General features: G+C 37.9%; 2 protein-coding genes across 2 annotated transcripts in view; both read left to right on the forward strand.

The window, feature by feature from the left end:
- Window positions 1-826: 826 nt before the first annotated feature.
- On the forward strand, window positions 827-1,831 carry LOC115518759 (translation initiation factor IF-2-like). The gene is made up of 2 exons (XM_030322293.1): window positions 827-1,227; window positions 1,264-1,831. Exons 1-2 carry the CDS (start codon window positions 827-829, stop codon window positions 1,829-1,831), a joined length of 969 nt encoding a protein of 322 aa, XP_030178153.1.
- The window catches only part of RAP1B (RAP1B, member of RAS oncogene family), a 45,890-nt gene continuing 19,434 nt past the window's right edge, over window positions 1,150-27,605 (forward strand). Inside the window, exon 1 of the mRNA XM_030323166.1 lies at window positions 1,150-1,234. The gene's annotated coding sequence lies outside the window, so the exon portion shown is untranslated. The remainder of the gene's footprint in view (window positions 1,235-27,605) is intronic.

Consider the following 27,605-nt stretch of genomic DNA (forward strand, 5'->3'; position numbering starts at 1 on the left):
AACCCCCAAACGGGCTCTGTGCCAACAGCGAGGAGCCTACTTGGGATTCTCTCTCTCCTCTCTGCCCCTCCCCTGCTCGCACTCTCTCTCTCAAAATAAATAAATTCATTAAAAAAAAGAATAAAGTTAAACTGAACTAAGCAAACGTTAGTTTTCAATTACCTCCCAAGTCTGACTTTTTCCTGCACTTACTCTCTCTTTGAATCTCTTCTTCCATCAAAACTTCCTTTCATAAAAGAGCTGATATTTTGTAAGACGGGTATTTATATTTTAGTCTTTTCTCTAATAATGTAAGTTCCCTTGTCAAGTTCCCGCCCTTTTTGGAACAAGGCATTTTTGGAACAGAGAATGCTTTCTGTCGCCCAGTAGCCTCACCATAAACCTACCTATGAGTAACCCGCTAAAGTGCCCGAGTCATGCATTTAAATATGCAATTTACTTTATTCATATAAATAGTTGATTTAAGTACAAAGTTGTTTGGGATCATAGGTTTGTTAAATGAGTTTGGCAGGGTAATTTGGACAAAGAGTTCACCCGAGTTAAGACACCAGTGTTTGAAATACTTGTCAAGAGAAAAACCCTTTGAAGAATGAAAAAGACCGTGCCCTGGCCTGGCTTCCTTCACGGGAGCTCTAGGTGTGGAAACTGCACGCTCAGTTACTTCCCAGCCACTTTCCCCAGCACAAAGGAATACGCGAGCACCAACTGTTAGGTGGCGTTGGTGACTGAATTACAGTTCGCAATAAACGCATCTTTTAAGTTTCGGAGGGTTTCTAAGCCCTTCGCACCACTGTAACCCGCTGAAGTCAGCGAAGCCGACACGCCTATGGGTCCCGAACCAGGTGGCCCAGGCGAAGCTGAAAGGGGGACGAGAGCAGAGAGAGAAACACCGCGGAGAAAACGCTGCCGCGAAGGGCGCCGCGTGGGTCCGGCCTGCGCTGCGGCGGCGCGCAAAGCCCCGCCCCCTCGGCTCCCCCTCGCTCCGCCCCGCGGCCCCGCCCCTTCCTCGGCCGCGCACCCGCGCGCCCCGCCCGCGGACGGAAGCGAGAGCGAGGCTGAACGCCTGACGTCAAGGCGACACCGCCAAACCTCGCCCAGAGTCAGGCGTGTAAACCAGCCCGAGCGGCGGCGGCGGCGGCAGCGGCAGGACCGCCGTGGCGCCGGAGCAGCGACCCGGAGGGAGCGCAAGGCACGGGGCGACGCGGGCTGCGGGGACCCGGTGACAGCGTGAGAGGTTCGCAGAGTGTGTGCGTGGCCGCTGAGGGGAGCGGCGGCAGTGGCGGCGGCCGCGCGGGGCGGGGGCCGGGCGCCGGCTGAGGGGAGCGGGTGGGGTGCGGTGCGGGCCGGGCGGGGCGCGCGCGGCGGTCAGGGACCCTGGCGGCCGCGGCGGCGGCTTCACGGCGCGCGGCAGGTGGTGCGAGGGCCCGGCGGCCGGCCGGCGAACGCGCTGCCTCCCGGGCCGGCGGGGACGAGCCGCCGCCGCCGCCGCCGGGGAACAGCGCGCTTTGCGGAAGGGGTCAAATGTCTGAAATATGGCGGAGGAAGTGAGAGCCCGAGGCCCCCCCCCCCCACCACCCGCTCGCTCCCTCCTGCCCGCGGCCGCCGCAGCCTCTCCCGCTGCCCGCCGTCCCCCGCCGGGCTCCCCGGAACACTAGTACCCCGCGCCGGAGCCCCTTCGCTGGCCACCCCTGTGCCCTCCTGGGTGTGGGTGGAAGTTAGAACGGAAACCAGAAAGTTGTCCTTTGAGAAGACCCAGCTTCCCCCAGCCCCGAGCCAGGACGGGGAGCGTTCGGGGAAACCACTCCCCGGCGCCCTGCAGGCTCCAGCCTGACAGGGAAAAAGTTTGCCTGAAACGGGACTGGTTTGCTCCATTTGTTGCGGGAAGTGGCAGGAGGAAGGCAGCGGAGGGAGCCCCACCTAGTCTGGCAGCAGCCACCGCGTAGGGAAAAACTGTTAAAGGGGCCTTTCCTTTCGTCAGCAAGAGGAAATCTCTTTTCTCTTACAGAGGGAGACAAAATCCAGGAAGTTTGTCGTCTTCTCTTTTTCGCCATCTCGATGTGTCTAATCTTAAAACTGTCAGCACCATGAATTTTATTTAAAACTGTCCCCAGTTAACTGGGCCATTTGGATTTTTCTTCTGAAAAGAACTGATGGCTTTTGGAGAAAAGATCATCCTTGCGAGTTTAAGTACAAGATTTGCTTCCCCTCCCCCCCCCCCCCCCCCCCCGCCCCACACATTTATTAGTTTAGCAAAGCATTTTTGCCCTGCAACTCTTGTTTGGAAGGAACATAAGCAGTTCTGTATTACAGTAACGGGAAATTACATTTTTAACGGGGTAGAAGTTGACGCTAAGTGAACATCGTGATTTTAAAATTAATTCAGTCTAATTGGATTTTTGTTTTGCTGGTAGCATCTAATATATATCGAGTGCTTACAACTTAAAGCTTCTAACTTGTAAATTTTTGACTTTTTTGTAATTAGAAAGCTGTTTAGACTTGCTCAACAAAATCTTATCTTAGCAAGAAGTAACATAAAAGAAGGGAGATATTCATTTAACTTCAACGTCCTATCACTCCTGAAAGCTGACTCTTGAATAGTATTTGAGTCATAACGGAGTCATGGGACTTTTTAAGAGCCGGAAGGGACTATTTAGGTCATCCAGTCCCACCCTCTCATTTTATGGAGGAGGAAACTGAGGCCTAGAAAAGATAAGATTAGTTAGTGGCCTTGCGGACTTTTAGGACAGTATGTAATAGAGAAACTGGAAGAAGAAATAAAGTATTTTTATAGTGAATTACATTTTTACAGGATAGTAATCATACACAAAACGATTGGTACCTTAGTCAAATAGTGTGGAAGAACCACTTGGGTAGTTTCATTTCCAGATTTTAGGAGAGGAAATTGACAGTCAAGGAGGTTAAATAACTTTAAGGACACAGAACCCTGAATGAGTGTCTTATTTGAGCCCATCTTTGCTTTTAAACTCTGCACTGCACCAAGTGTTTTCACTTTGGATTTTCTTGTTTGGCATTCACAATAAATTGTGATGTTGTCTTATCTGAGGAAGCCCCAAAGCAGATCTTTAAAACACCTGTAGCCAGTTTTGTTTTAATGTTCGAGGTATCAATACAACTGAAGAGCCCAATAATACACTGGCTTAATTTAAAAAATGTGATGGGGGCATGAAAATAATTGCTCTGTCTTTTGCATTCTCTCCGTAATACCCCCTGCTCCATTCCAGGAAAGTCCTCTCTTGCTATGACACCTATCACTTCCAACATTCTGCTACTGTTCTGTTGTCATTATTCGTATGATTTTTGTTATCTATTACTCTAAATTGTAAAGTCCAAGGACAGGATGTCTTCTTTGTATGCCCCAAAGCACGTACATTGCACATGTACGTGGTACATTGCACATAGATAATACCAGTTTGTTAAATGTAAGCATAATGAGGGGAGGAACTGATTCATTTCATTCCCCATTATAATCTTAGTTCTGAGAACCTTGCCTTTGCACATAAGGGTTTAGCATTTAGGTAGAAAAAATAATTGTAGTAAACATTAAAGAGAGACTATTTGGAGAGCACTTTGTCTTCCTTCAGAAATAAACATTAACACATTGGCTTTGGGATCCTTTTAATTTTACAAACTGATTTTCATTTTATCCTCAAGATAATCCTTAACTATAAAATTCCAACATTTCTCTTTGCTATATGAAAGGAAAGTAAGCCTCCATGCTAAGGGGCATCTATTGAGTTGTAATGAAGAATTAATCCTAAAACTTTGATCATGTACATAAATATCATATTAAGTGTATCTTCAATGTAATTCAAGACTGGTAGAAGGCCTATGCAGAGATTGATAACATGGTAACTAATTATACATGTTGTTTTAAGTAGAAAGTCTGAGATTGGGATGAGAAATTGCTCGTTCAGTTTTGACTTTTGTTGTAGGTATTTGATAAATATCTGTTAGGGAAGTAAAATTAATGTGTGAACTAGATCTGGATACAAAGAAAATTTCACTGTTTTACACAGATATTTAGTTTTTTCCCAAATGTGTGATTTTAAATAGGTAATTTTATTACTGAATAATACCAAGATCTTATTGATACACGTGTCATTTTCCTAGACTTACAATAACATGTTCCCGTGTATATGTGTGTATATAAAGACAGTGGGTATTGATCTGTGCTGTCTAAATTTGACACACCAGGAATAGTTTAGTCTTTGTGAACTAAATATTCAAAAGTGCTCTTTTTTTGTTATGACAGTGATATCACATGTTCAGTCTAGAGAAAACTTGATAAAGATTTATCTTAAACTTTGTGAGACCACATAAAGTTGTGACTAAATATGTGCCTTGATTATTTTTCCCCTCTTTTTTTGAGGACTCCATAGTCTAAGAGATTAGGCTGAAGTTTTTACTATTAGCCTTTTTAAGTTAAATTTCTTTTAGAAAAAGTTAAGGAACAGTTATTTTGGCTGATGCAATGATTCATTATAACATTGAACAAATTTTTCAATAAACGGGAGTACCATGTGCTGAAACACTTGGGCTGAAGCCAAATATTTTTCAGTGTTCTTAGATATTTTGCAGTAGTATCAAAAGGTACTAATTACCATTTGAGAACTTAAGTCTTTAGTTTATTAATTCTTTGGAAATCTCATGAATACATTGGAAGCAGTAGCTACAAAAAATAGAATGAATTTATCCATTTGCAATAAAGACTGGCTTGCTATACTTTGAGCCTAGTTGAACACTGGATTTTAAGACCAATCCCTTTTCCATAGAATTTCTCTTTTGGGGGGTGAGGGGGGGAGGAGAGAGCATGCACCTGGACCATGGGGGGTGGCGGAGGACAGACAGAGAATTCCCAGCAGGCTCCATGCTCAGCATGAGCATGGAGCGATGTGGGGCTTGATGTTACAAACCATAAAATCATGATCTGAGCTGAAATTGACAGTTGGACACTTAACGGACTGAGCCATCCAGGGACCCCATGGAATTTCTGTTTTAAAGACATTTAAAGAAGAACCATTTTTGTGCTGCCTTTAAAGAATTAAAATCACTTTTTAAAATGTGCCACAAACAAAAAGAAATACCAGTATTCCATACTTGCTAGCTTTGATGTGTTTATTCCTGATGTTAGTCAAATTAAGGGTATACAGCAAGTGATTATTATTTCAGTAGCAATTTAAAAAGAATTTTTGTTCTGCATTAACACAGGATCAAGAATTTTTAAACTGTTTCTAAGGAACCTTAAATTTATAAAAGAAAGAAATGAATATTTAGGGAAATGTACCAGGTTTTAAATAATATTTAAATGACCAAAAGAAAAAATACTTGCAACATGAACTGCAGAATTTCCATCTGGTTTTTATTATACAGAACAGTATCTGGAATATAACTATGATTAAAATTATTTGTATTTGAGGTACTTGAGTACTAGAAATATGTTTACTTTTAAATTAAGAATCTTAGTCTTTCTAACCACAGAGAGTAATTAATGTTCTGATTCTGGATTTTTACATTGAGCTGGCTTCTAAAGCTTACTCTTATAGTTATGCTATTTTATAATTTTGTAGATAAGCTCCTTTATATACCTTTTATATTTTATGTATGTAACCAGTGAGACCTTTTAAATTTAAACTGGATTCTGATCTTATGAGATAATTTGCTAGGTAGTTTTTTCCAGTGGTGAGGAATTGAATGTTTTTAACTGTTGTACAGATAGACTCAATAAAGATATTAAAGGAAGAGAACATCTATTTAAAAACAGTTATAAATAATTTTGATTGCTTTAAATTATTGACTTGGAATCAGCACCTTCACTACATTATAGATCTTGCTGAATTTTTCAGTAGTTGCTCTGAAAATTTATTTCAGTAAATATGTACTTTTAATAAAATAGACATTTTTTCTTATTCAAAACTTAGCATTTCATTAAATAACTTTTTCTTGAAAACATACACAGAACTGATAGCCTCACTGGTAGATTACCTGTTGCCTTCCTCTGCTTTGTAGGAAGAGAAAAAAGATGAAAGAAAATCTGTTTTGTCCATGTAATAGCAGTTTTTGGCAAAGGCTTCTGGAAAGGAAATGGAAAATGTTATGTAAAATAAAGTTCTAATTATCTGTGTCTTCTAAAATTTATACTTCTAAAGTTTATACATTGGAATATATTTTTCCAAGTCACTTTATTCTAAAAAAAATTGGGAGACTTTCTGAAAGTTAATGGAACTGAGGATATCGATAAAATAAAAACTGTAAATATAAACTGTTTAATTAATAGGTTTTTGGTGTCAAAGTGGTATGCATATTGCATCCAACTGTTACCTTGTGTTTTAAGGTTGCAGTGAGAATATTACTATTTTATGCTAACAAAGTTATAGCTGCTACTTCTAAGATTTATAAGTTATGTTTAAGTTACTTGATAACAAAACTGAGGAATCCTTTGGTAATCTTGAATTCTATACTGTACAAATAATAAGGATAGGGATGAAGTATACAAATATGTGTGTATTTTCTTCTGCTCTTGAAATTCTTCAACTTGAAATTGCACTGGGTTTGTATTGGTAAGATTGGCTGCATTTTTAAATGTTTGTCTTTTTAATTTTCTTGTTAAAGTGTTTTAGAACGCAGAAGAATACAAAGAAGACAATATCACTTATAATTCCACCAGTACAATGAAGTTTTAGGCAAAATTTGTACTTCCCTTTCTGAAGTTTTCCTACTCGTGGTTCCTCAGTGGGAAAAATAACATATATTAGAGTTGTTGAGGATTTTTTTTTTTAGAATTTTTTTTTTTCAACGTTTATTTATTTTGGGGACAGAGAGAGACAGAGCATGAACGGGGGAGGGTCAGAGAGAGAGGGAGACACAGAATCGGAAATAGGCTCCAGGCTCCGAGCTGTCAGCCCTGAGCCCGACGCGGGGCTCGAACTCACTGACCGCGAGATCGTGACCTGGCTGAAGTCGGACGCTTAACCGACTGCGCCACCCAGGCGCCCCTAGGATTTTTTTTTTTTAAGAGAGTGCACACACCGATGAGGGGCAGGGGGAGAGGGCTTGGAGCCCAACACACGGCTTGATCTCACAACTGTGAGATCATGACTTGAGTCAGATGCTTAACCCACTGAGCCACCCAGGCATCCCTTGGGTTGTTGAGGATTAAGTGGAGTATTATCCGTAAATTATTATAGAGACTATACTAATGTAGTATTAGTTCTTGTTCTATAAAACTTTTATTCCTCTGTAGCATTGCTTCTTCCAGCTGAAGTTGATTTTTAAGACTGTTATTAATGTATGAATAAGGACTAAGACAAAATCATTGTGATTGTGAACAGCATAACAAATTGTCTAGCTCAGTGGTTTTCAAAGTATGCTCCAAAGAATCCTTGGGGTTGCGTGAACATTTTCAGGAGTCTGCACATACAAAACTGATTTTACAATAATACTGAGATGTTCTTTACCTTTTTTACTGCGTTGACATGTGTACCAATGGTACAAAAGCAGTGGTGGGTAAAATTTAGGGCACCTTAGAACCAGTCAAGTCAGAGCACCACGCTGTATTCATAGTCATTGTATTCTTCACTGCCATGCACAAAAAAACAAAAACCAGAAACAAAAAACTTCACTCACCTAAATGCATTTGATGAAGAAGTAAAAAAACAAAAAAAAATTGTTTTTTTTTTGTTTTTTAATCAAATCTTGGCTCTTGTACATATTATTTCAATATACTATGACAGAATGAAAAGATTGCTTGAAACACTGTTTTTGCTGGCATATTGAAGATATAACAGTTGTCTATAGGAAAAGCATTTGTGTAATTTGAGTTGCAAGCTGAACCAGCCACTTTTTTCATGAATACCATTTTTACTTTAAAGAGTCCCTGAAAAACTACAGTTATTCAGACTTGGGTACTGGGGAGACATTTTCTCCATAATAAACAAAATGAGCCTGTTGCTTTAAGGAAAGGATCAACAGTATTTATGGTCAATGATAAAGTTCCAGTTTTCAAGTGAAAATTAGAATTTTGGAAAATTTATATCAGCCACTGTGCTCTTGACAGCTTCCCAATATTTAGAAAAAATTTTCTGATGATATTAGTGATGTTAAAGAAGATAGTTTTTTAAAAAGAATATATAATGTGTCAACATTTGAAGATCCACATAACTCTGTACAAGTGTTTTCTAAGTGACCAATGCATGATGTTACAAAATCATGCATGGGTAAGAAATCCTTCCATTAAACCAATGGGTTTTAATATTCCGGCAGATCTAAAGTTTTTTGGTAAGGTTTCCGTTCCAGTATATTGCAACCAGTTGTCAAGTTTTGGTGTAGTATCAAAAGAGAATATCGACATTTAAGGCTACTAAATGTTTCCAGCTGTGTGGTTATTATTCACCTTTTTGTACACTCATTTTTCCATGCTTTGTTCTCAGTGTTTACCATCTTTGATTTATGTTGGAGGGGAATGTAAGAATAGGAACCATAGATAAATAGTGAAGCTATGTTTTCATGTGCTTCATCTTGAAATCTCTTATTAATATGTAGTCATTTTAGGTTGACTTTTTTAATAGGCTTCTTGAGCATTCCATTCAACTTTTGATCATAGTAACAGATTAGCTGATTATTATTTTTTAAGCCTATTTCTTGGTTTTAATATTTGTTTTGTACACCTGGTAATTCATCTATACATAGATTGTACGTGTGCCCAAATTCTGACATAACCTTAAGGTAGTTTTTTTAATAGTTGACTTTCATGATTTTAGAATATTTAGTAGCTTTCCTGTAGTGAAGCTATCAATTTTCTTCTCATTTCAAGTTTAATAATGTCTCTTTGACCTGAGAATTTGCTGTGTTGTCTACCTTTAGTGGATACATTTTAAAATGTATATATTTTTTAAATTTTAGCATGCACAAGGTGGGGAAGGTAAGAGGGGGAGAGAGAGTCTTTATCAGGCTCCACACTTAGCATAGACCCAAATGCAGATCCCACAGCCCTGGAATCATGACCTGAGCCAAAATCAAGACTCAGATGCTCAACCGACTGAACCACCCAAGAGCCCCTTTAGTAGATACCTTTAAAACAAATGTAAGTTCTTCTGAGAGAAAGTTGTTCTTTCATGCTTGTTTAGGAACAGTTGTAGCAATCCTTGTTAAGGATTTTTATAAACTTCATGTCATAGAACAGCTCCAAATCTTTTATTTTTTTTACTTACTGTAAAGTTTATTTATTTTTGAGAGAGAGGGAGAGAGAGAGTCCCAAGCAGTTCTGCACTGTCAGCACAGAGCATGATGTGGGGCTCGAACTCACAAACGGGGAGATTATGACCTGAGCAAAAACTAAGAGTCAGACACACTTAACCGACTGAGTCACCCAGGCACCCCAGTTCCGAATTTTAAAGGAGTTTTAGGCTAATCTGCATTCAGTTCAAGTAATAAGTTTCAGATTATGAAAGAAGGTGGGTAAGTTGTAGCTTATACTGTACTTAATTTCTTAGAAATTTAGTGCCAGTTATTTCCCTAGAGATAATAAAATGGATGTGTTCTGTGAAGAGTAGTGAGTCTGAGTTCCACTGTTTGAAAGAACAGCGTTGACAGAAGAGGAAGAGGCAGAGGCGTGGAGTGGTGTAGAGGAGTAAGTGTAAAAGTGCTAACTTTGGGGTAGCTTTGAGGAGTAAGCATTATAGAACTCCTGCCTACAAAAGCTAATTCCACAGTGAGGGGGAGGGAATTTAATAGGAAGCTTTAGTTCTCTCTATATTAAACAATTACCTGGTCAGCTGTTCTGAACTAAGGAACATACTGAGATTATATTTTAGGTTCAGGACACCCAAATTAATCACAATTAATAGCACTGGCTATTGCTTATGCAGTTTTAGTTGCTAGCTGAAAAAAAATTTGTATGAAATTTTCTCTATTTTAGATTTTTTTATACTTTTTTTTCTTTCAAAAGTCCTGTCACCTTCATCATCTTCAACAAAGAGAAGACAGGATGTGCAAGCTTTTAAGGACAGAAGAGCATTCATAACATTTTTCTGTTGACATGAAAGTGATGATGGTGATAATAGGCAGTGAAGAGGTAGAAGGGCAGGAAATAGTGCAGAAAAGAGTAAGGAAGATGATTAAGACGTTCTCTTTCTAATGAGCAAGACTACTGTTAACTGCATTCACTTTAGAGTTCTGATTGAACAGGAATGATAAACACTTTGAAAAGCATTTGTGATGTTTTAGTGATTGATCCATCTTATCTACCAAAGAAAGGGTCCTAGGTAGAAGATAAATTAATATTACCTATGTGAGATTGTGGGGTTTAAAGTAAAAGTTCTGTCACTAAGCAGTGTGAGCTGAGAGTACTTTTATTCCTCAACAGACAGACCCTTTATGTACTTTCCTCTGAACCTTCAGGTGCTCAAATTGGACACTTACTTTTCGCATAAGTTTTAGCTGATGACTTGAAGCTTGAGGGGTAAATTTGAGGAATGATGTGCTAGTTTTCAGTAGTTGCTAGACCTTTGATTCCAGCCTGTTAAGTAGCATGGCTTAGTGATTATAATTTTGACCTAAGTGTCTCAGGCTTCTCTCTGACACTGGCTGTAAAACCTTGAACAAGTTAACTTCTCTCTTAGGACTTATCTTTCCATAAAGCAAGTTTGATTAAATGGCTGTTTAGGTCTTTTTGAGTGCTAAAATCCTGTGTTTCTGTGGTATTACTCTTGTTTAAGCCAGTCCTCTCTTGTTTGACTCCTACAGGAGCTTCCTAACTTGTTTCAGTTCTTGTCTTCATCTAGCTCAGTCTCCGCCTAGAATTAAAAAAAAAAAAATGTAAATCAGATCATGTAGTATCCTCCAGTCCCAATCCCCCCCCCCCCAGTGTCTTAAAATAGAAACCAGATCCAGTTCTTGCTTATTTCACAACTTTATCTCTTCTCCATTGTTAACAAAGCTCTATCCATACTGAACTTCTTTCTGATCTTGACCCAACAAGCCCTTTACCATCTTTTGAGATTTGGGGTTTACAGCTACTCTCTAGTGTGATCTTTCTCCAGCTCTCTGCAGTTCTGACTCAGTGTCAACATTATATCTTAACTCAGCTGTACATTTACAGGGAAGTTTCTCTTGATGACCTTATATAAAGGAGTATCCCCTTTATTGTCGTCATAGCTCTTATCATAATCAGTAATTAACATTTATCCACTTATTCTCTCTTGCCCTCTAAACTGTTTCAGGAGGCCAGGAATACCATGTCACTTTGCCACCACAATCTCAAATGGTTAGCCCAGTAACTGGCACATAGTGCTCAACAATTTTTTATTTTAATGAGAAAAATACATAAAGTATTCCGTAGTTTATCAGTTCCCATCATAGGCCATTTACACTAATTTTTTTAAGTGTTATATCTGTTTCCAACTATAATTCTTCATTATTTAGGGCATCTGTCTCTTGAGGACTCATTCATCTGACTGCATGTTATTGAGAGCTAGTTGTTCTCAGTTACTGTATGTTAGAATTAAATCACGTAATTATGCACAAAAGGTTTTAGCAAAGACATGAAAAGTTAATCTGAAATTTAAATAGCAGTTCAAAATAATAATAATTGATACCCAAATGAGTGATAGAGATGAATGGTTATAGAGTCAGAGGAATAGTGAAAAATCTTAGGCTCTAGTAGTCCAAAAAGACCTAAAAAATGAGGTGGGTATGATCTATACATGATATCAAGAGAGAACGTAAGGTTTAGACCATCAGTGAATCAGGGTAGGCAACAATACGGAAATTAGAAAATGCAAAGTTTTTCAAAGAAGTGTTTTGCTATCATAGATGTTTATGAAATGAATTATAGGCCCAGAATCCCTCACTTAGAATTCTTGGTCCCAGGTGTTTTGGAATTCAGAATTTTGTGGAAAGATCTGTTTTGAATATTAGTAAGAGTATTCAAACTCTTAATATTTCTAAAGTGAAACATGAATAGTCACACTGAATAGGATGAATAAAAACTTTAAATAGCCTCATGGTAGTACTTAAGTGAGGTTTTGCTCTGTAAAAAAATTATATCTTCTATGAAAAATGGATCTAAAATTGTTAGAAAGACTTTACTCTTTATTACTTTGTGTCTTTGGGGAGGACATCAGGGTCTGAAAACATTAGCTTAGAAACAGTCTCTGCCAAGCAATTCTTTTCGACACAGATTCAGGCTGGAATGCCCTGTTTAGGGTGATGAGTCTCTTAAGGAATGGGAAAACCACCTAATTCCTTAGAATCCAGTTAAATGTTTGGAAATAGTGAAGATTCATTTGTGTATATTGGTGCCTGGAACATAATAAGTGGTTTTTTAAAATGTTTAATGATTGACAGCTCATATATTAGCCACAATTTCTTAGTAGATTTTTAAAGTCTTTTAAGATATCATGTAGTTTGTCTCCCAGTTCATAAGGTTTCTAAAAATTACATGATACATTTAATTGTGAAGTAAGAGTACAATAGGAGGTTGGAATAGGAATACTACATAGGGCTGACTTGATCTCTAAAAATCCTTGATCGGGGGGGGGGGGGGGGGGGGGCGGTGCCTGGGTGGATCAGTCGGTTAAGCATCCAATCCTTGACTTCAACTCAGGTCATGATCTCACAGTTCTTGGGATTGAGTCCTGAGTTGAGCTCTGCACTGGCAGTGTGGAGCTTGCTTGGGATTCTCTCTCTCCTCTCCCCCGCCTTACCCATGCATGCATGCTCTCTTACACACATACTCTTTCTCTCAAAATACATAAACATATAAAAAATAGAAATCCTTGATGGAATCACTTGTTTTTGACAAGGAAGGAAGGAAATATCTGAAGATGCTTCTTTGGAACTCAGAATTGATTACAGAAAGTCCCTGCATACTTTTTGTGGTTTCCCCATGTGCACTCCTTATTCTAACAACCTAATTAACACCCAAACTTTGGTTCTCATTGCTTTTCTCCATTCATTTGGTATATACGAATGTCCAAGAATGCAAACATGTATATGCTATTTTTTGGATACTGACTTCTATTTCTTAGAATTGCCAAGACAGGCAAGTTCTGAAGCTACTTTAAAAAAAAAAAAAAGTACTTACTGACCTACTAATTATGCAAGTAAGTGAGTAATGTATGAGAAAGCCAAATACAAGCATTATTTGTGGCTTCCAAAGTGTGGCATGCATTTTCTTTTTCTTTTTTTTTTTTTTCTTTAAATTTTTTTTTTCAACGTTTATTTATTTTTTGGGGGACAGAGAGAGACAGAGCATGAACGGGGGAGGGGCAGAGAGAGAGGGAGAGACAGAATCGGAAACAGGCTCCAGGCTCCGAGCCATCAGCCCAGAGCCCGACGCGGGGCTCGAACCCACGGACCGCGAGATCGTGACCTGGCTGAAGTCGGACGCTTAACCGACTGCGCCACCCAGGCGCCCCTGCATTTTATTTTTCTAAATGGACTTTATTTTACTTAATAACTGAGAGCATCTTTGAACAAACTGACCATGGCAAAGTGTAAAAGGAAGAACTTAAATTAGTTAAAAATAACTTCATAAAACAATTACTTGCATAAACCAGTGTTGGCATTAAGCAGCTAGCATAAACTGCTGCTTACTTAGATTGAGATACTAAAATTACAAGAGAAAACTATGGGAAGTACCTCTGCTTCCACTGTTTTTTTTTGTTAGTTGGTTAATTTTTCTCCTCTGAACTTTTGGCAGGTTTACTAGGGAATTTTCCATTAGGAATGTCCTGGGCTTGAAATTTCATTTAGAATGTAATTTAGTCATGCAAATTATGAACCCACAGTCTAAATCATGGCATTCCTCTTATGGTTTCAAATGCATTTGAGGGCAGTCACATTAAGCTTTGTCATTTAATCCTAGTTAGGAGGTTAACAGTACAATGAAATAAAATATTTTTTGCAGTCATTTATTCCTTCTTTCATGGAAGACACTAATTCTGTTTCTGAATTCAGCCTTATGTTGAAACAGATTGTAAAATTATGTTTTAAAAAAAAATGTTCCCCCATCCTTATAGATGGTGGTGTTTTGTAAAATTTGAGTGTTTATATTAAAAGAAATAGTCGTGATGTTCTTCCATTTATGAAGACAGGTTTGGTTTGTTCTGGAATCTACCCTTAACTTAAATTCTAATTTACCTGCTAGTACTAAAGCACCTCACTTCTGATTTCTTTTACCTCTACCCTAATAGCTCATAAACTGTACTTAGTGTAGCATTTGCTTGAAATATATGAAAGCAGATATTTTATCTAACAAATAGGGATGTCTCTGTGGTTGTAGTTATCTGATTCTGCAACCTGTTCAGAAGACTTTATTAAGCATCTTTGGTGTTAGTATTAAATTCTGAAATGACAAATCAGCAAACTTGGAGATGTGACTTCACCTAGGAACAGAAAAATACATCATTAGCTTTCTTACCCCCAATAATGGTCATCTCTTTGCAGTGGTTGTTTTCTCTTTTTCTGTGACTTGTGAAAGTTAAGACATTGAGAGCAAGTTATTTAAATTGCTGAAGAATCTGATTTCTGGAGACCTGAGGAACAGAGAGACCCTCTTTTTCTTTACTAAATTGGGGGACAGTTATTTGAAGGCAAAAAGATGAGTAAGACAGTCTGTGGTGAACTGACCTTTCTTTGCTAGGAATGTAGGTCTTAGGGACTTTAGGAAGAACAAGGAGGTTTTATCAGAGTCTTTCAGAAGTGCTTTTAAAGACTTATGCGCGTTCACACACAAACACTTAAAATCCCTACTATGATGAGAGGGCATCAATATGATAACCACTGCTGTAATATCACTTAGCTCTTGTAGGCTTCTGGGTCTTCAGATTTAAATTTGATCCGATCTTGAGACCCTCCTTGTCACCATTCCCCACAGTGGTTTTGTTACCTCTTCCCATATCCCATGCATGGCTCCTTACTTCCTGTCGTTCTGGGGTGTGGCCCATATGGGCCAGAGTACATCTAACAGAAATATAATATCTGCCTTAAAATGTCTTTTATAGATACACAGATGTGTGTGTTCACATTTACCTTAAGAGAGACCAGTGTCTGAAAAGACACAGATCTAAATAAGTCCTGTTTAACAAACTTGCTTTGTAGAAAATAAAAATGCTGGAGACTAGTTTTCCCAGCCTCCTTTATAGCTAGGGTGCAAGTACTTGTGGTAGGTCCATCAAACAAAGGAATTTTATTTTCTTTTTTAATGTTTATTTTTGAGAGAGAGAGCGTGCGCGCACACGCGCGAGGGTAGGGCAGAGAGAGAGAGAGAGAGAAAGACGCAGGATCCAGGCTGTGAGCTGTCCACACAGAGCCTGATGTGGGGCTCGAACTCACAAGCCGTGAGATCATGACCTGAGCCGACGTTGGATGCTTAACTGAGCCACTTAGCGCCCCAACAAAGGAATTTTCTAAAATAATCTAAAGGGAAACTTTGCAGAGCTCCAGTGGCATGAATCCTTTAATGTTAAACTGTTTGCTCCATTAACTACTTCCAGAATCAAAGGGGGCAGATTTAATTTAGCTTCAAATGTAAAAATGTACTTTACCCAACATGCCCTTTTCAATTTTATCTTTAAAGCTTGATTGAGTTTTGGGGTATGTTGGGGGCTTATCTTCTTGCCATAGGTTCCCCTGGTAACACTGTTTAGTCATCCTTAGGAATGGTTCTAAACAACTGAATCTGTTGACCAAGTGAATAATGAATGAATGAATGAATGAATGAATGAATGATGAATGAATGAATGAATGTTGTAAAAATGAGCATCAGCAACTATGCCAGAATCCAAAGTCATTGTTTTTGGTAGACAGTCTTCAGCATTCAGGCAAACCATTCTCAGTGATTCCTTTCACGTTTTTTGGGGGGAGAGAGTGTGCATATTATTTTGTGGCTAATTAATACATCTTTGTAAACTATCAAACAGCAGTGCTAGTTATTTAAAATAAAGTATTCTGCAACAGAAGTTTTCAGTGTTTTTAGAGTTACAACCCTATTTCTCTTCCTAAACCACAGTAGTGATTGATAATTAAGAACTGTAATCTTTCCCTTTGAGACCGGAGTTGGTCTCAGAATCATTCTCAACACTGCACTCCAGGATATTTTGAGTTGTTGTTTGAGCTAAAACCCGTTGGCCACCAGTGAATTAGTGGACAAGATCTATCCTTACTTCAAGGTTCTAGCTTATAGAGCAGGTATCAGCAAACTTTTTCTGTAAAGTGCCAAATCATAAATTTTTAGCCTTTGTGGACCATACAGTCTCTGTCACAACCATTCAACTCTACCATTGTAGTATGAGCAACCATAGACAATATGCAATTGCGTGGCAGTGTTCCAACAAAACTTTAATTACAAAAAAAACAGACAGTAAATGGGATTTGACCTGATGTCTGGAGTTTGCCAGACCCTAGGGCAAGAAACTGGTTTTGATTCATTCAACAAATAATTGCATTCTGTATTCCAACTGTTAAGTGCTGGTTATGCAGCAATTAACTTCACACTTAGATCCCTGGCCATGAGATATTTAAGTCATAACTGAGTATTATGTACTTGGATGGATCCAAAGCAGCTTCTTGAGGAAAAGTATGGCCTGCCCTAGGAATCTGCCTCATTTGTCAATGTAAGTGAGATCTTAACGCAAATACCCTAAGTGGTGCCATGTTGTGTGGTCGCGGTATTAACTAAAAGTAATCTCAGTATGCTTTGGATATCACATGCTATGGCATCAAAGTTAACATCCTGTTATAAAAAATAGCCTTGATGTATATATCTGGTATCTGCACTCTGTGCACATAGTAGGTACATAGTATTCCTACAGTCTTGTAGAACGAAGCTGAAATTACTGATTGTCTTAACTTTTTGTCAGTCTCTTGCAGTTTCTTTCCTCCACGCAGTACATTATTTCTGATCTCTTAATTTTAGTTTTCATCAACTCATTATAGGTTTTTGTTGCAAACCAGTGCATTTTAAAAGTAGACCATATTTAAATCATCTTAATAAAATGCTTAACATTTCTAGATGTATTGTCCAGCCTTCTGTTAGAACTATTTTTATTCATTTAAAAAGTACCTCTAGTTTTTTCAGTATTGGTATGTTTCTCTTCAAAATGTCTAGGACTGTTGCTTATAAAAATGAGACAAGGTTTCTAGGGCTACCTGAGTGGCTCAGTCGGTTAATCATCCCACTTTGGCTTAGGGTATGATTTCATGGCCCTGCATCAGGCTCCATGTTGACAGCTCAGAGCCTAGAGCCTGCTTCATATTCTGTGTCTCCCTATCTTTCTGCCTCTCTCTCTCTCTCTCTCAAAAATAAATAAACATTAAAAATTTTTTTTCTTTAAAATGAGACAAGGTTCTTGACCAAACTCAGAGATCTATATTATGTTAACTGTATGTAGACCTTCTTGCTGTTTTTATTTTCCCATTTATACCCTGAGATCCATTCAGACTGTGCTTTCTATGGAGTCTACTCATATTCTTACATTTTTTTGCCTTCTGTGCCTTTGCTTTCACTTTTCTTTTCTCTAGTATGTTCTTTCCTATTGAAGTGCTGTGCCGTTTGGTCATTTGCCTCCTTCTTCATAAATCTCTTCCTGACCTGTCTTCAGATTTTGACAGTATTTTTTGTTTCTTTTGATATTTTTCATATTTTATGTCATTTTTCCTACAAAATTGTAAGCTTCCTGAGACCAAGTATGTTTTGTTCATCTTTGTAACCTTCATTGTGACTTTCACTTAAGGCATATTCAAATACTAATTAGATGAAAGGTACTCCTAATTAAGCAGGGGACAGTGTTTCTTAATGAGAAACGTCCCTAGACTTGTATCCAAATGAGAAAACTCGTGTCAAGATATACAGTAAATTGTAAACGCTATACGAATATTGTCTGTTACCATATAAACACTCAACTTGGCTCTTATGCATAGTGTCACACACAATTTGGTTTTTAATTTCCATATTTTATTTCAGAGAAGAGTATGATTCTGTTGCAGAAAAAGATAAGCTATGTCGTACCCCAAGTTTGTGCAAGATGTTTTCTAAGCCTTTGCAGTTTCTTTTCTTTTTTTTTTTTTTTTTTTTTTAAGAGAGAGTGCACACATGTGCAAGCAGGGGAGAGGAGCGGGAGGGAGAAAAAGAGAGAGAGAGAGAGAGAGAGAGAGAGAGAGAGAGAATCCTAAGCAGGCACCATGCTCAAGGTGGAGCCTGACCCCACAATCCTGGGATCATAACCTGATCCGAAATCACGAGTCAGACACTCCACTGACTGAGCCACCCAGAAGCTTCTCGTATCTTTAAGATTGTGAAACATAACAGAAAGCAAATTCATATGAAGATGTATTCCTACTAAGATGAACAACCATCTTGATTTGCTCAGAACTGAGGATTTCCTGGGACACAAGACTTACAGTGCTAAAACCAGGACTTTTGGTAACCCTGATTCCACTTTATGCTGTAGCCATCTCCTTTGCATATCACTGTTGGCACAGTTTCTAAGAAGTGTAGTAAATGCCTGGTAACTAGGTGATTGGCTTGGCGGGAGGAGGTGTTGGGGGGCACTTCAGCTTTTATTTTTTAAGTTTCTGAGTATTGGACATTTTTAAATGTTCAAATGAAGATACAAAAGTGCACTTGCTTAATTGATCTATTTAGGAATATATTTGTGTATGACATATCATTGGTGACTTTATGAGAAAGTGGTGCTGCTCAACTTTTTAATTTAAAATTGCATAATCTGTCAGATGATTAATGCTTTATTTCAGTGCACTGTATTAAATAAAGCAAAGTCTGAGGTGACCTGAAATTTTCCTCTTAGTTCCCTTTACAGTGGTTTGAGTTTTGCTCATAGATTTGCACTGCAGAGACTGTTTCTAAAGAAATGTCTAGGATAGTCTGTGCCTAGTCATTCCTTTGCTGGAATTGGCTTTTGTATGTCCTCATGTATATAAATCAGAGAAGTCCATGGCTGAAATCTCTCTAATAGCAGGTATATAACCTAAAGTTACCAAAAATCTTTGCAAGTTTTATCAGCAGTTAAGCCATAGTAGCTTAACTATTCTGGGACATGCACTGTGCCTTGGTGGTATTATTGGGAAAGAGCCATTCAAAATATCGATACTTTATACCAAAAGGACATTAATGACCTGGTTTCTCCCCCTTTTCCTCCCTTCCTTCCCCCCCCCCCATTTTGTAATGATTAAATTTTTTAACTGTACCCCTTGGGGCTATATGTGAAATAATAATAGCATCTTTAATTTGACTAATCTGTTGGCTAAAATAGGCTCTTCTGGAATAGTTTGCTTGGTTGTTATCCTCTTTTTTTCTTGTTTTAAGAATGTGAATAGAATCCTCTGATGTTGTTTTAGCTTTTTATGGTTCTTTTTGCCAGTCTGTGAGACTTGCCAGCTTATATCTTGGACCACATTGTTGTAGAAAAATTACCTTTGCCTTTAGAGCAAATGTATCCCAACATTATATTCCTATATAGAAATGTAAAGATCAGATTTGAGCGATGAAAAAACTTGAGAAGACAAGAAAATGGAAAATTTTAGGTTGAAGTTGAGAAAGAATGGTGTTCTTTTCACAAAAGAAGGAAGGAATCTGTACTTTGCTTATAGTAGTTTTGGCTGATTTTTAATAGATAAATTTTCCTTTAGACTAGATGTTAATAAAAGAATGTGAAGTAAACACTGGCAGTGGTGTCACCATAGCAGTACTTACTTGTTTAATCCTAAAGAAATGAGAAAATAGGATGCAAGATATTTACTGCCCTGGTCACAAAAGGCTTCAGATAAGGAGGAAAAGAAGCAAGTGTAAAGACACTATTTGACACTTTGTGGGCAAATGATTTTTATATGTTATGGTTTATTGTACAACACAAGTTTGTTACTGAATATTTTGCCCCAAGATACTCATTAAGCCTAGGAAGGCTTTTGGTTTTGTACAGTATTAATTTTTTCTGTTCATAAATTGATAAAAGCCTTCATCAAATCAAAGATCATTTGATGAAGACTTAACTAAAACTATAAACCTTAAAATTGAGATTTGTAGTCATCTAAATGAATTATATATTTCAATTAATAAGCCAGGAATATTGAGTGGAACATTATACATGGTACATTTACAGTCTTGCTAAACAAATCAATGTTCTGTTCTATGCCTGAAGCCTTTTGAATACATTGAGCATCTTCTTCCTAATCTCTTTAGTAATAAATTCTACTACCATGTCTATACCATTGTCAGTTTTTACCCGCCATCTTTTAAGACCTGTTGTAAAAGATAAGATACTTACTGAACCAAGTCTGTTCTTAGGCTCCCAATCTGGTTTAATGGCCTCACTATCCATGTCTGATCATGCTGTATCCCATCCCATTTTCCTCACCCATCTAGTCAGTCACCATGTTTCTTGATTCCTTCTCTCACTGCCCTAACTTAGGTCACCATCTCTCACCTGCGGTAGCTTCTTACCCAATTCCCAGAATTCAGAAAACTACTACTCAGTTTCTGAAACACAGATATGGTCATATCATTTCCCAACTTGCAAACTCTTTGTCTCAGTTTCTTGTCGAATACAGGTCAAACTCTCAAGCTAAGAGGGTCCCCTTCCTTGTCCATCCACTCCCCCCTCCCTCCACACCATGCATTCATAATCCCTTTTCCCAGAATGTCCTCATTTCCTAGTGAACTGCCCTACTTCTTTAAAATATCCACTGGTCTGGTTTAAATATCCATATAGTTTTCTTGAGCCTTGTTCGACATGTCTGTATAGGCAGAGAATTCTCTTCTGTGTACATATAGCCCTTTGTTCTGTAGACCCTGCTTGATTGTGGGGTAACAGTGCAAACACTACATTGTATTTTATTTTATTTATTTATTTTTTATTTATTTTAGAGCACAAGAGCAGAGGCAGAGGGGGAGAGAGAGAATCTTAAGCATGTTAGATGCTTAGCACGGAGCCCAACACAGGGCTTAATCCCACAACCCTGGGATCATGACCTGAGTTGAAATCAAGAGTCGGATGTTCAACTGACTGAGCCACCTAGGTGCCCCACAAACACTACATTTTAATGTCCTAAACCAACAGTTATTCTGGGGTATAAAGGCCACTAAAATGTAGTTGTCATATTTTTTTCCCTCAAATTTCTAGCTTGTCCTACCTCTTTGTCTTCACAGTTAAAAATAAACTAACATCTGTAATCTGGTCATTGAAATTCAAGTGTACAACATATTAATGTTTTCATGTTTGCCTCTTGGATCCACCACCCCTCCCCCCCGTGCTTTTTCATTGTAGGAAATAATGAGGGCTCTTATAAAGGAATAAAGTGGAGAGAATGGAATTGATTTCAGAGATGCCAAGGTAGAATGGATCAGACTTGGTAATGGGATGGATAAGAGAGTGACAACTCCCCTAGATATACAAGTTCCTATAGTATAGTATGATTTTGAGGTACTGTAGGTGCTTCAAATTTTGAGCATTGTAAATAGGTAGATGGGATTTTAAAAATAGCAAGTAATACTGCTTACTGTCTGTTAACATTTGCATATTTCATTTGAATATTTAAAACTTTATGAAGCAAATACTGTTATTCTCATTTTCAGATGAGGAAATGAGGCACATAACCTCTCATTTAAATGAGAGGTTAAATAACATGACCAAGGTCATTTAGCTAATAGTTAGAACTGGCATTTTAGGAAATCAGATGTAAAATCTGTGCTCTTAATTCTTATATTTTCCTGGTTTTTTCCCTAATTAAGATATAGTTAAATAAGGCGTGTGTGTATCAGATTCTAAATTATATATAACAAATAGTAAAGTTAATATCCATAATTCTATCCATATTTACCTAAATTATGTTTGGGAGACACAGAAGATCTTTTAGTCATTATGTATAACCTATAGAATTTACTACTAGATCTGATGAGAAAAAGAAGAAAAAAAAAAAAAACCCCTGACAGGTAGATTCTTTTTTTTTTTAATTTTTCTTTTTTTAACGTTTATTTATTTTTGAGACAGAGAGAGAGCATGAACGGGGTGGGGCAGAGAGAGAGGGAGACACAGAATGGGAAGCAGGCTCCAGGCTCTGAGCCATCAGCCCAGAGCCCGACATGGGGCTCGAACACACGGACCGCGAGATCGTGACCTGAGCTGAAGTCGGACGCTCAACCGACTGAGCCACCCAGGCGCCCCAAGGTAGATTCTTAAGTCGTGTCCAAAGAACTCTTGGGAGCAGAGGAGAGTTCTACATAAATCCAACCTGTTGGGATGGATCTGATAGAAACTAACAAACAGGTCATCTTGAGCCCATATTATTTCTTCTTCTTTTCGAAACATGTTGGAATCTCCATTTTTTTTTGTCACCTAACTACCTTACTCTCTTGATTTGGCTGAGAAATGATCAAGTACTAAACTGAAAGGTAACTATAGTAATAACTCCAGTAATAAAACTAGAAACCATGACCTTATATTGCATGTCATAGTATATGTAGGAATAAGCTTTATTTACTGGCAATATTAATCCATGAAAAGGGCAAGAGAAAAATTTTTTCCTTACTTGAGATATTATAAATGTAGTCAGAACAGTGAAATTGTTGGGTAGCTTACAAATTCTGCACTTAACTAGATTTAAAACTGATTCACAGAGAAGACCTTTCTCAGCAGAATATAAGATTAGAAACATTTCCCATTTTCCCCTCAAGAGAGATGCAGACAACTCAGAAAGTAAATATGATAAGTAATACTCATTTTAATGGATTGTTGTTTATTTTGTAGTTCATTGTTTTATTTTTAAAAGAGAGTATGAGAGGTAGTGTTTGGACCTCCAAAAATAATTTTTAAATCTCAGAAGTTTTGATTTCTGTCGTTGTGTCCAATGGATTAATACCAGGTTCTCCTAACATTTTAATTAGTTAAATTTATTTAGGAGTGCAAAGAGAACACAGCGGTCCTCTTCAGCTGCTAAAATACTTCTTTCGGAGTTGGAGGCGGAAAGGAGAAATCAAATATCGTCTCTTCCAGAAAGTGTTCAGTGGGAGAAGTAATGTCACTTGACTTCAGGAACCAGTAGTTAAGTTTTTTACTTAGTCCTTTATTTATAATTTAAGATCACAGAATTTCAAGATGGATGGTTGGGGGTGGGTGTTGTAGCAAAATAACTTGAGGATAGAATTGCTTGAGTTAACCATTGTTTTTGGAAAATTTTTAATTTGACTATAGCTATTTGGAGACCCTATGACATTTTAATGGAAAGGAATTATGCTTTTTATTTTTATTTTTTTATTTTTAGAGAGACAGAGCACAAGCCAGGGAGAGAGGCAGAGGGAGAGAGAAAATCCCAAACTTCACGCTCAGCGCAGAGCCCGATTCAGGGCTCGATCCCATGACCCTGAGATCATGACCTGAGCCAAAATCAAGAGTCAACACACTGAGCCACCCCGGCACCCCAAGGAATTAAAGCTTTTTAAATATCACTTCCCACTTTTCAAGGATTTGATTCTTACCATAACCTGCTTTTTACATTTATTAATGAGATTGATTTAAAGAATAAATCAGATTGAGGTTGAGAGCAGGTGTCTCTGGAACCTAAAAGTTGCTTTTAATACTTTTCCTGCTCCAGAGCATTTTCTTTTCTACTCGAATTACATTCCTACACGGCAAGTGTAAGAACTGATTTTTCTCAAGATTTGTGTAATTCATTCTCAGTTGGGATTCTTGACGTCTGTCAAGAATGTGAACTTAAATGGCAACTTATGTACAAAAGGTAACTTGTTTGTGGTCTTTTAAGGATCTAAATAGTTCTTTTAAAAAAAAAAAAAAAAGGACCTGGGGCACCTGGGTCAGTCAGTTGAGCGTCCGACTTCAGCTCAGGTCATGATCTCACGGTTCATGAGTTCAAGCCCCTTGTCGGGCTCTGTGCTGACAGCTTGGAGCCTAGAGCCTGCTTCATATTCTGTGTCTTCCTCTCTCTCTCTGCTCCTCCCCTGCTCACACGCTGTCTCTCTCTCAAAAATAAATAAAGATTAAAAAAAAAAAAAAGGATCTAAATAGTTCTTTCCTTTGTTGGAAATGAATTATTAGTCTTTAGTCATTCCTTGATTTAACAAATATTTCTAGACCAAATTGGGGACAAAATAACGAGGAACTACTCTTCATCTCGTTGATGATAGTAATGATTAACACTTAAGACTTTCATAGACCATATACGTTTAATCTGTCCATTAAGTTTGTAAAATTGATATTATTGTCTGTATTTTATAGATTAAGACAAGCCTAGAATAAGTAACTACCCTCTGGTAAGTTGCATAGGTAGTTCTAGGGCTCCCTTCTTTCCACATTCCATGTTTACCACCCTGAGTGAGAGAGAACCTCATGTCCATACCCTAATCATAAATTAGTTGAAAAGGAGATCTTAATTGCACAAAGCATGTTGGACTAGCATGCCAGAACTAAGAAGAAAATACGGAAAGCCTTTACATCTTGCCTTGGTTGAGTACCTGGTGGTAGTAATGGATTTTCCCAGCTGAGAGCAGCCTGTGAATGTGTACATTGTCCTGTATTGTTTTTAGCCCCTTTATTTTATAATAATTAAGAAGAGGGAGGGGTGCCTGGGTGGCTCAGTCAGTTAAGCGTCCAACTTCGACTCAAGTCATGATGATCTCACGTTTGTGAGTTCGAGCCCAGTGTCGATCTCTGTGCTGACAACTCAGAGCCTGGAGCCTGCTTTGGATTCTGTGTCCTGCGCGCTCTCTGCCCCTCCCCGACTCACGCTCTCTCAAAATTAAGTAAACATTAAAAAAATACTTTTTAAAAAAGGGAATATAACATTAAGATACTTTTAAAAGCTCTGTCTATATATAATTCTTCAAAGCCCCATATATGTAACAATACATTTTGGAATTGAAAGGGACCTTAGAGATCATTTAGTACAGAAGTAGAAAACTAGTACCAGAACCCAAATCTCCATACCTTAAGTAGATTTTGTTGGTTTTCACAATATTCACAACTTTCAGAATTTGAATGACTTCATCTGTATAAGCATTCATTCTGCTCACGCCATTTCCTAACATTAACACCTTCCTGCTTAAAGCATTTACATGCCTACCTGGCTGATGTAAGGCATCTCTGTGTTCCGTTCTTCCCCCGTCCCTCTACCCTCATTTTACAAACAAGGATACTGTAAATTGAGAATAAAGTAGTTTATCTCAAGTTATATAACTTTTTAAATAGAGCCAAACTTCTTAAACCTTAAGATAATGTTCCTTTCTATAATTGTCCTCTTAAAAGACAGTACAAGATAGTATATAATCAAGTGCTAGAGTATTTGGTGTAGTTTGTCAGAAAGGAGAACTGATTGTGGACTGAGTTCAAGAATACTTCAAAAAGTTTTCCTTGACACTACCCTCCTCAGAATTGCATTCTGAGTATTTGCTGGTCAGGAACATTCTATCCTGATCTGTGTATTATTCTTGCTACAAATGGTGGGGGGCAGTGGGCAGGAGAGGGCATCATGAATATCTTTGTGTATAAAGCAGAGAAAGGAAATCACTGGGGGCATTTTGTACATATTGAATTATGGTACCTCATAATACCAACTACATTTAGATTGCTACAGAAATCCCATTTTCACCCGCTAGCAGAGGAAGGGACATTGTAGCCATGACCTCTCCAGTGGATCCCAGACAGATCTCTGTGACTTTCCCAAATCTGAGTGTAACTCCAGCCACAAATAAATTGGCATATTACCCCACCAGAGATGTTGATTTAAAAGTAATAAACAGGAGGTGCCTGGGTGGCTTAGTCTGTAAAGTGCCCAACTCTTGATTTCGGCTCAAGCCGTGATCTCACAGTTTGTGGGTTCAAGCCCCGCAAGACTCCATGATGACGATGCGGAGCCTGCTTGGGATTCTGTCTCCCTCTCTCTCCGCCCCTCCCCTGCTTGCTCTCTATCTCTCTCTCTCTCTCTCTCAAAACAAATAATCACTAAAAAAAAAAAAATTTTTTTAATAAAAGTAAATAAACAATAAAGCCAAATGGTAGAAACTTATGTTGAAAACACAACTTAATCTATTCAAAGCGCTCATTGGGTACAATCTTTTAAATTAGTGAATAGTGTTTTGCAAGAAATGCAGCAAAGTCTAAGATATATCAGTCTGTTTCCTTGATCAGGAGTTGGTTGTAAGTCACACAAATTTTAGGAAATCTGTATAAGTAATTACAATTAGAAATCTTTACATGTAAATGACATACAATACCCAAAAATTACCCCCTCCTAAATTTTTATGCAAATTTTAACCTCAAGTATTTTTTATTCAATTTATTTATTAAACCAATTTAATTTTCTTCATGTTTTTTAATTTTATTTTTTATTTTTTAAAATTTACATCCAAATTAGCATATAGTGCAACAATGATTTCAGGAGTAGATTCCTTAGTGTTTAATTTTCTTCATTTGTAATCTTAGATGATTAGAGAAGTAATGTGAATCATGCTTCATATTTATAATTGTGTAAGTGCCTGCTTGTTGTAGAAATTACATTTTTTTGCTGAAGAAGTATAAGTGAGAAGTGGCACTATTAACAGCACTGAATTCATTTTGCATATATACAGCATTCTTACCGGTTTAACCACCTGAATAAATTGAGGATCTGAGAGTCCCTTATTAATTTATGACTTAACATAATAGGTGAGTTAACAGATTAAAGCTTGTTTCAAATGCAGATTAACATAAGCATATTATTTTTTTAATTAGCAATTCATAACTTCGCTTTCAACTTCCACACTGCATTTAATTTTTACAAATAAATGCCATTATTTACAAGGAATGCCACAAAATCATATGTAAATCAACCAGATCCCATTACCTGTATTAGAAACTCAAACTAGAATGTTTCACGTTTGACCAGTAGCACCATAATTTTTGCCATAGAGTTTGACCAAGACCTACTTCCCCATTGCTGATACGTCTTCATTTATCATTTTCTTGTGGTGTTGCCTTTAACTGCTTGAAGGTTTTAAAATTTCTTCCAGTGTAGATTTTTTAGATCATTATGAAATAGTTTTAATTGCACTTCCCATTTCTTCAGATGGCAGTCCATGGCAATAACACCTGACAACTAGAATTTTTAATAATTTCTAATATCAAGTACCCTAATTTTACTTTGTATCTTTTTGTTTCAATCTGTATTTTCTACTGAAGTACAAGAAGATAAAACAAACCAGCCAGCTTTTCAGAATACAAACCTTTGCTGCTGGCATGCCCGTTAAAATACTTAGAACTTAACTCCTTTGCCACCCTACTTATCTTTTCTTTCTAAGTAGACTTTTTTGGCATGCTAATTAGCATAAGGATAAATATCTCTTTGACAATAGAGAGTAAAATGTTTAAAATTTCAGTATTTACAGGGGCGCCTGGGTGGCGCAGTCGGTTAAGCGTCCGACTTCAGCCAGGTCACGATCTCGCGGTCCGTGAGTTCGAGCCCCGCGTCGGGCTCTGGGCTGATGGCTCAGAGCCTGGAGCCTGTTTCCGATTCTGTGTCTCCCTCTCTCTCTGCCCCTCCCCCGTTCATGCTCTGTCTCTCTCTGTCCCAAAAAAATAAAT

This window comes from Lynx canadensis, chromosome B4 (genome assembly GCF_007474595.2).
Source record: "Lynx canadensis isolate LIC74 chromosome B4, mLynCan4.pri.v2, whole genome shotgun sequence".
NCBI classification, from domain to species: domain Eukaryota; kingdom Metazoa; phylum Chordata; class Mammalia; order Carnivora; family Felidae; genus Lynx; species Lynx canadensis.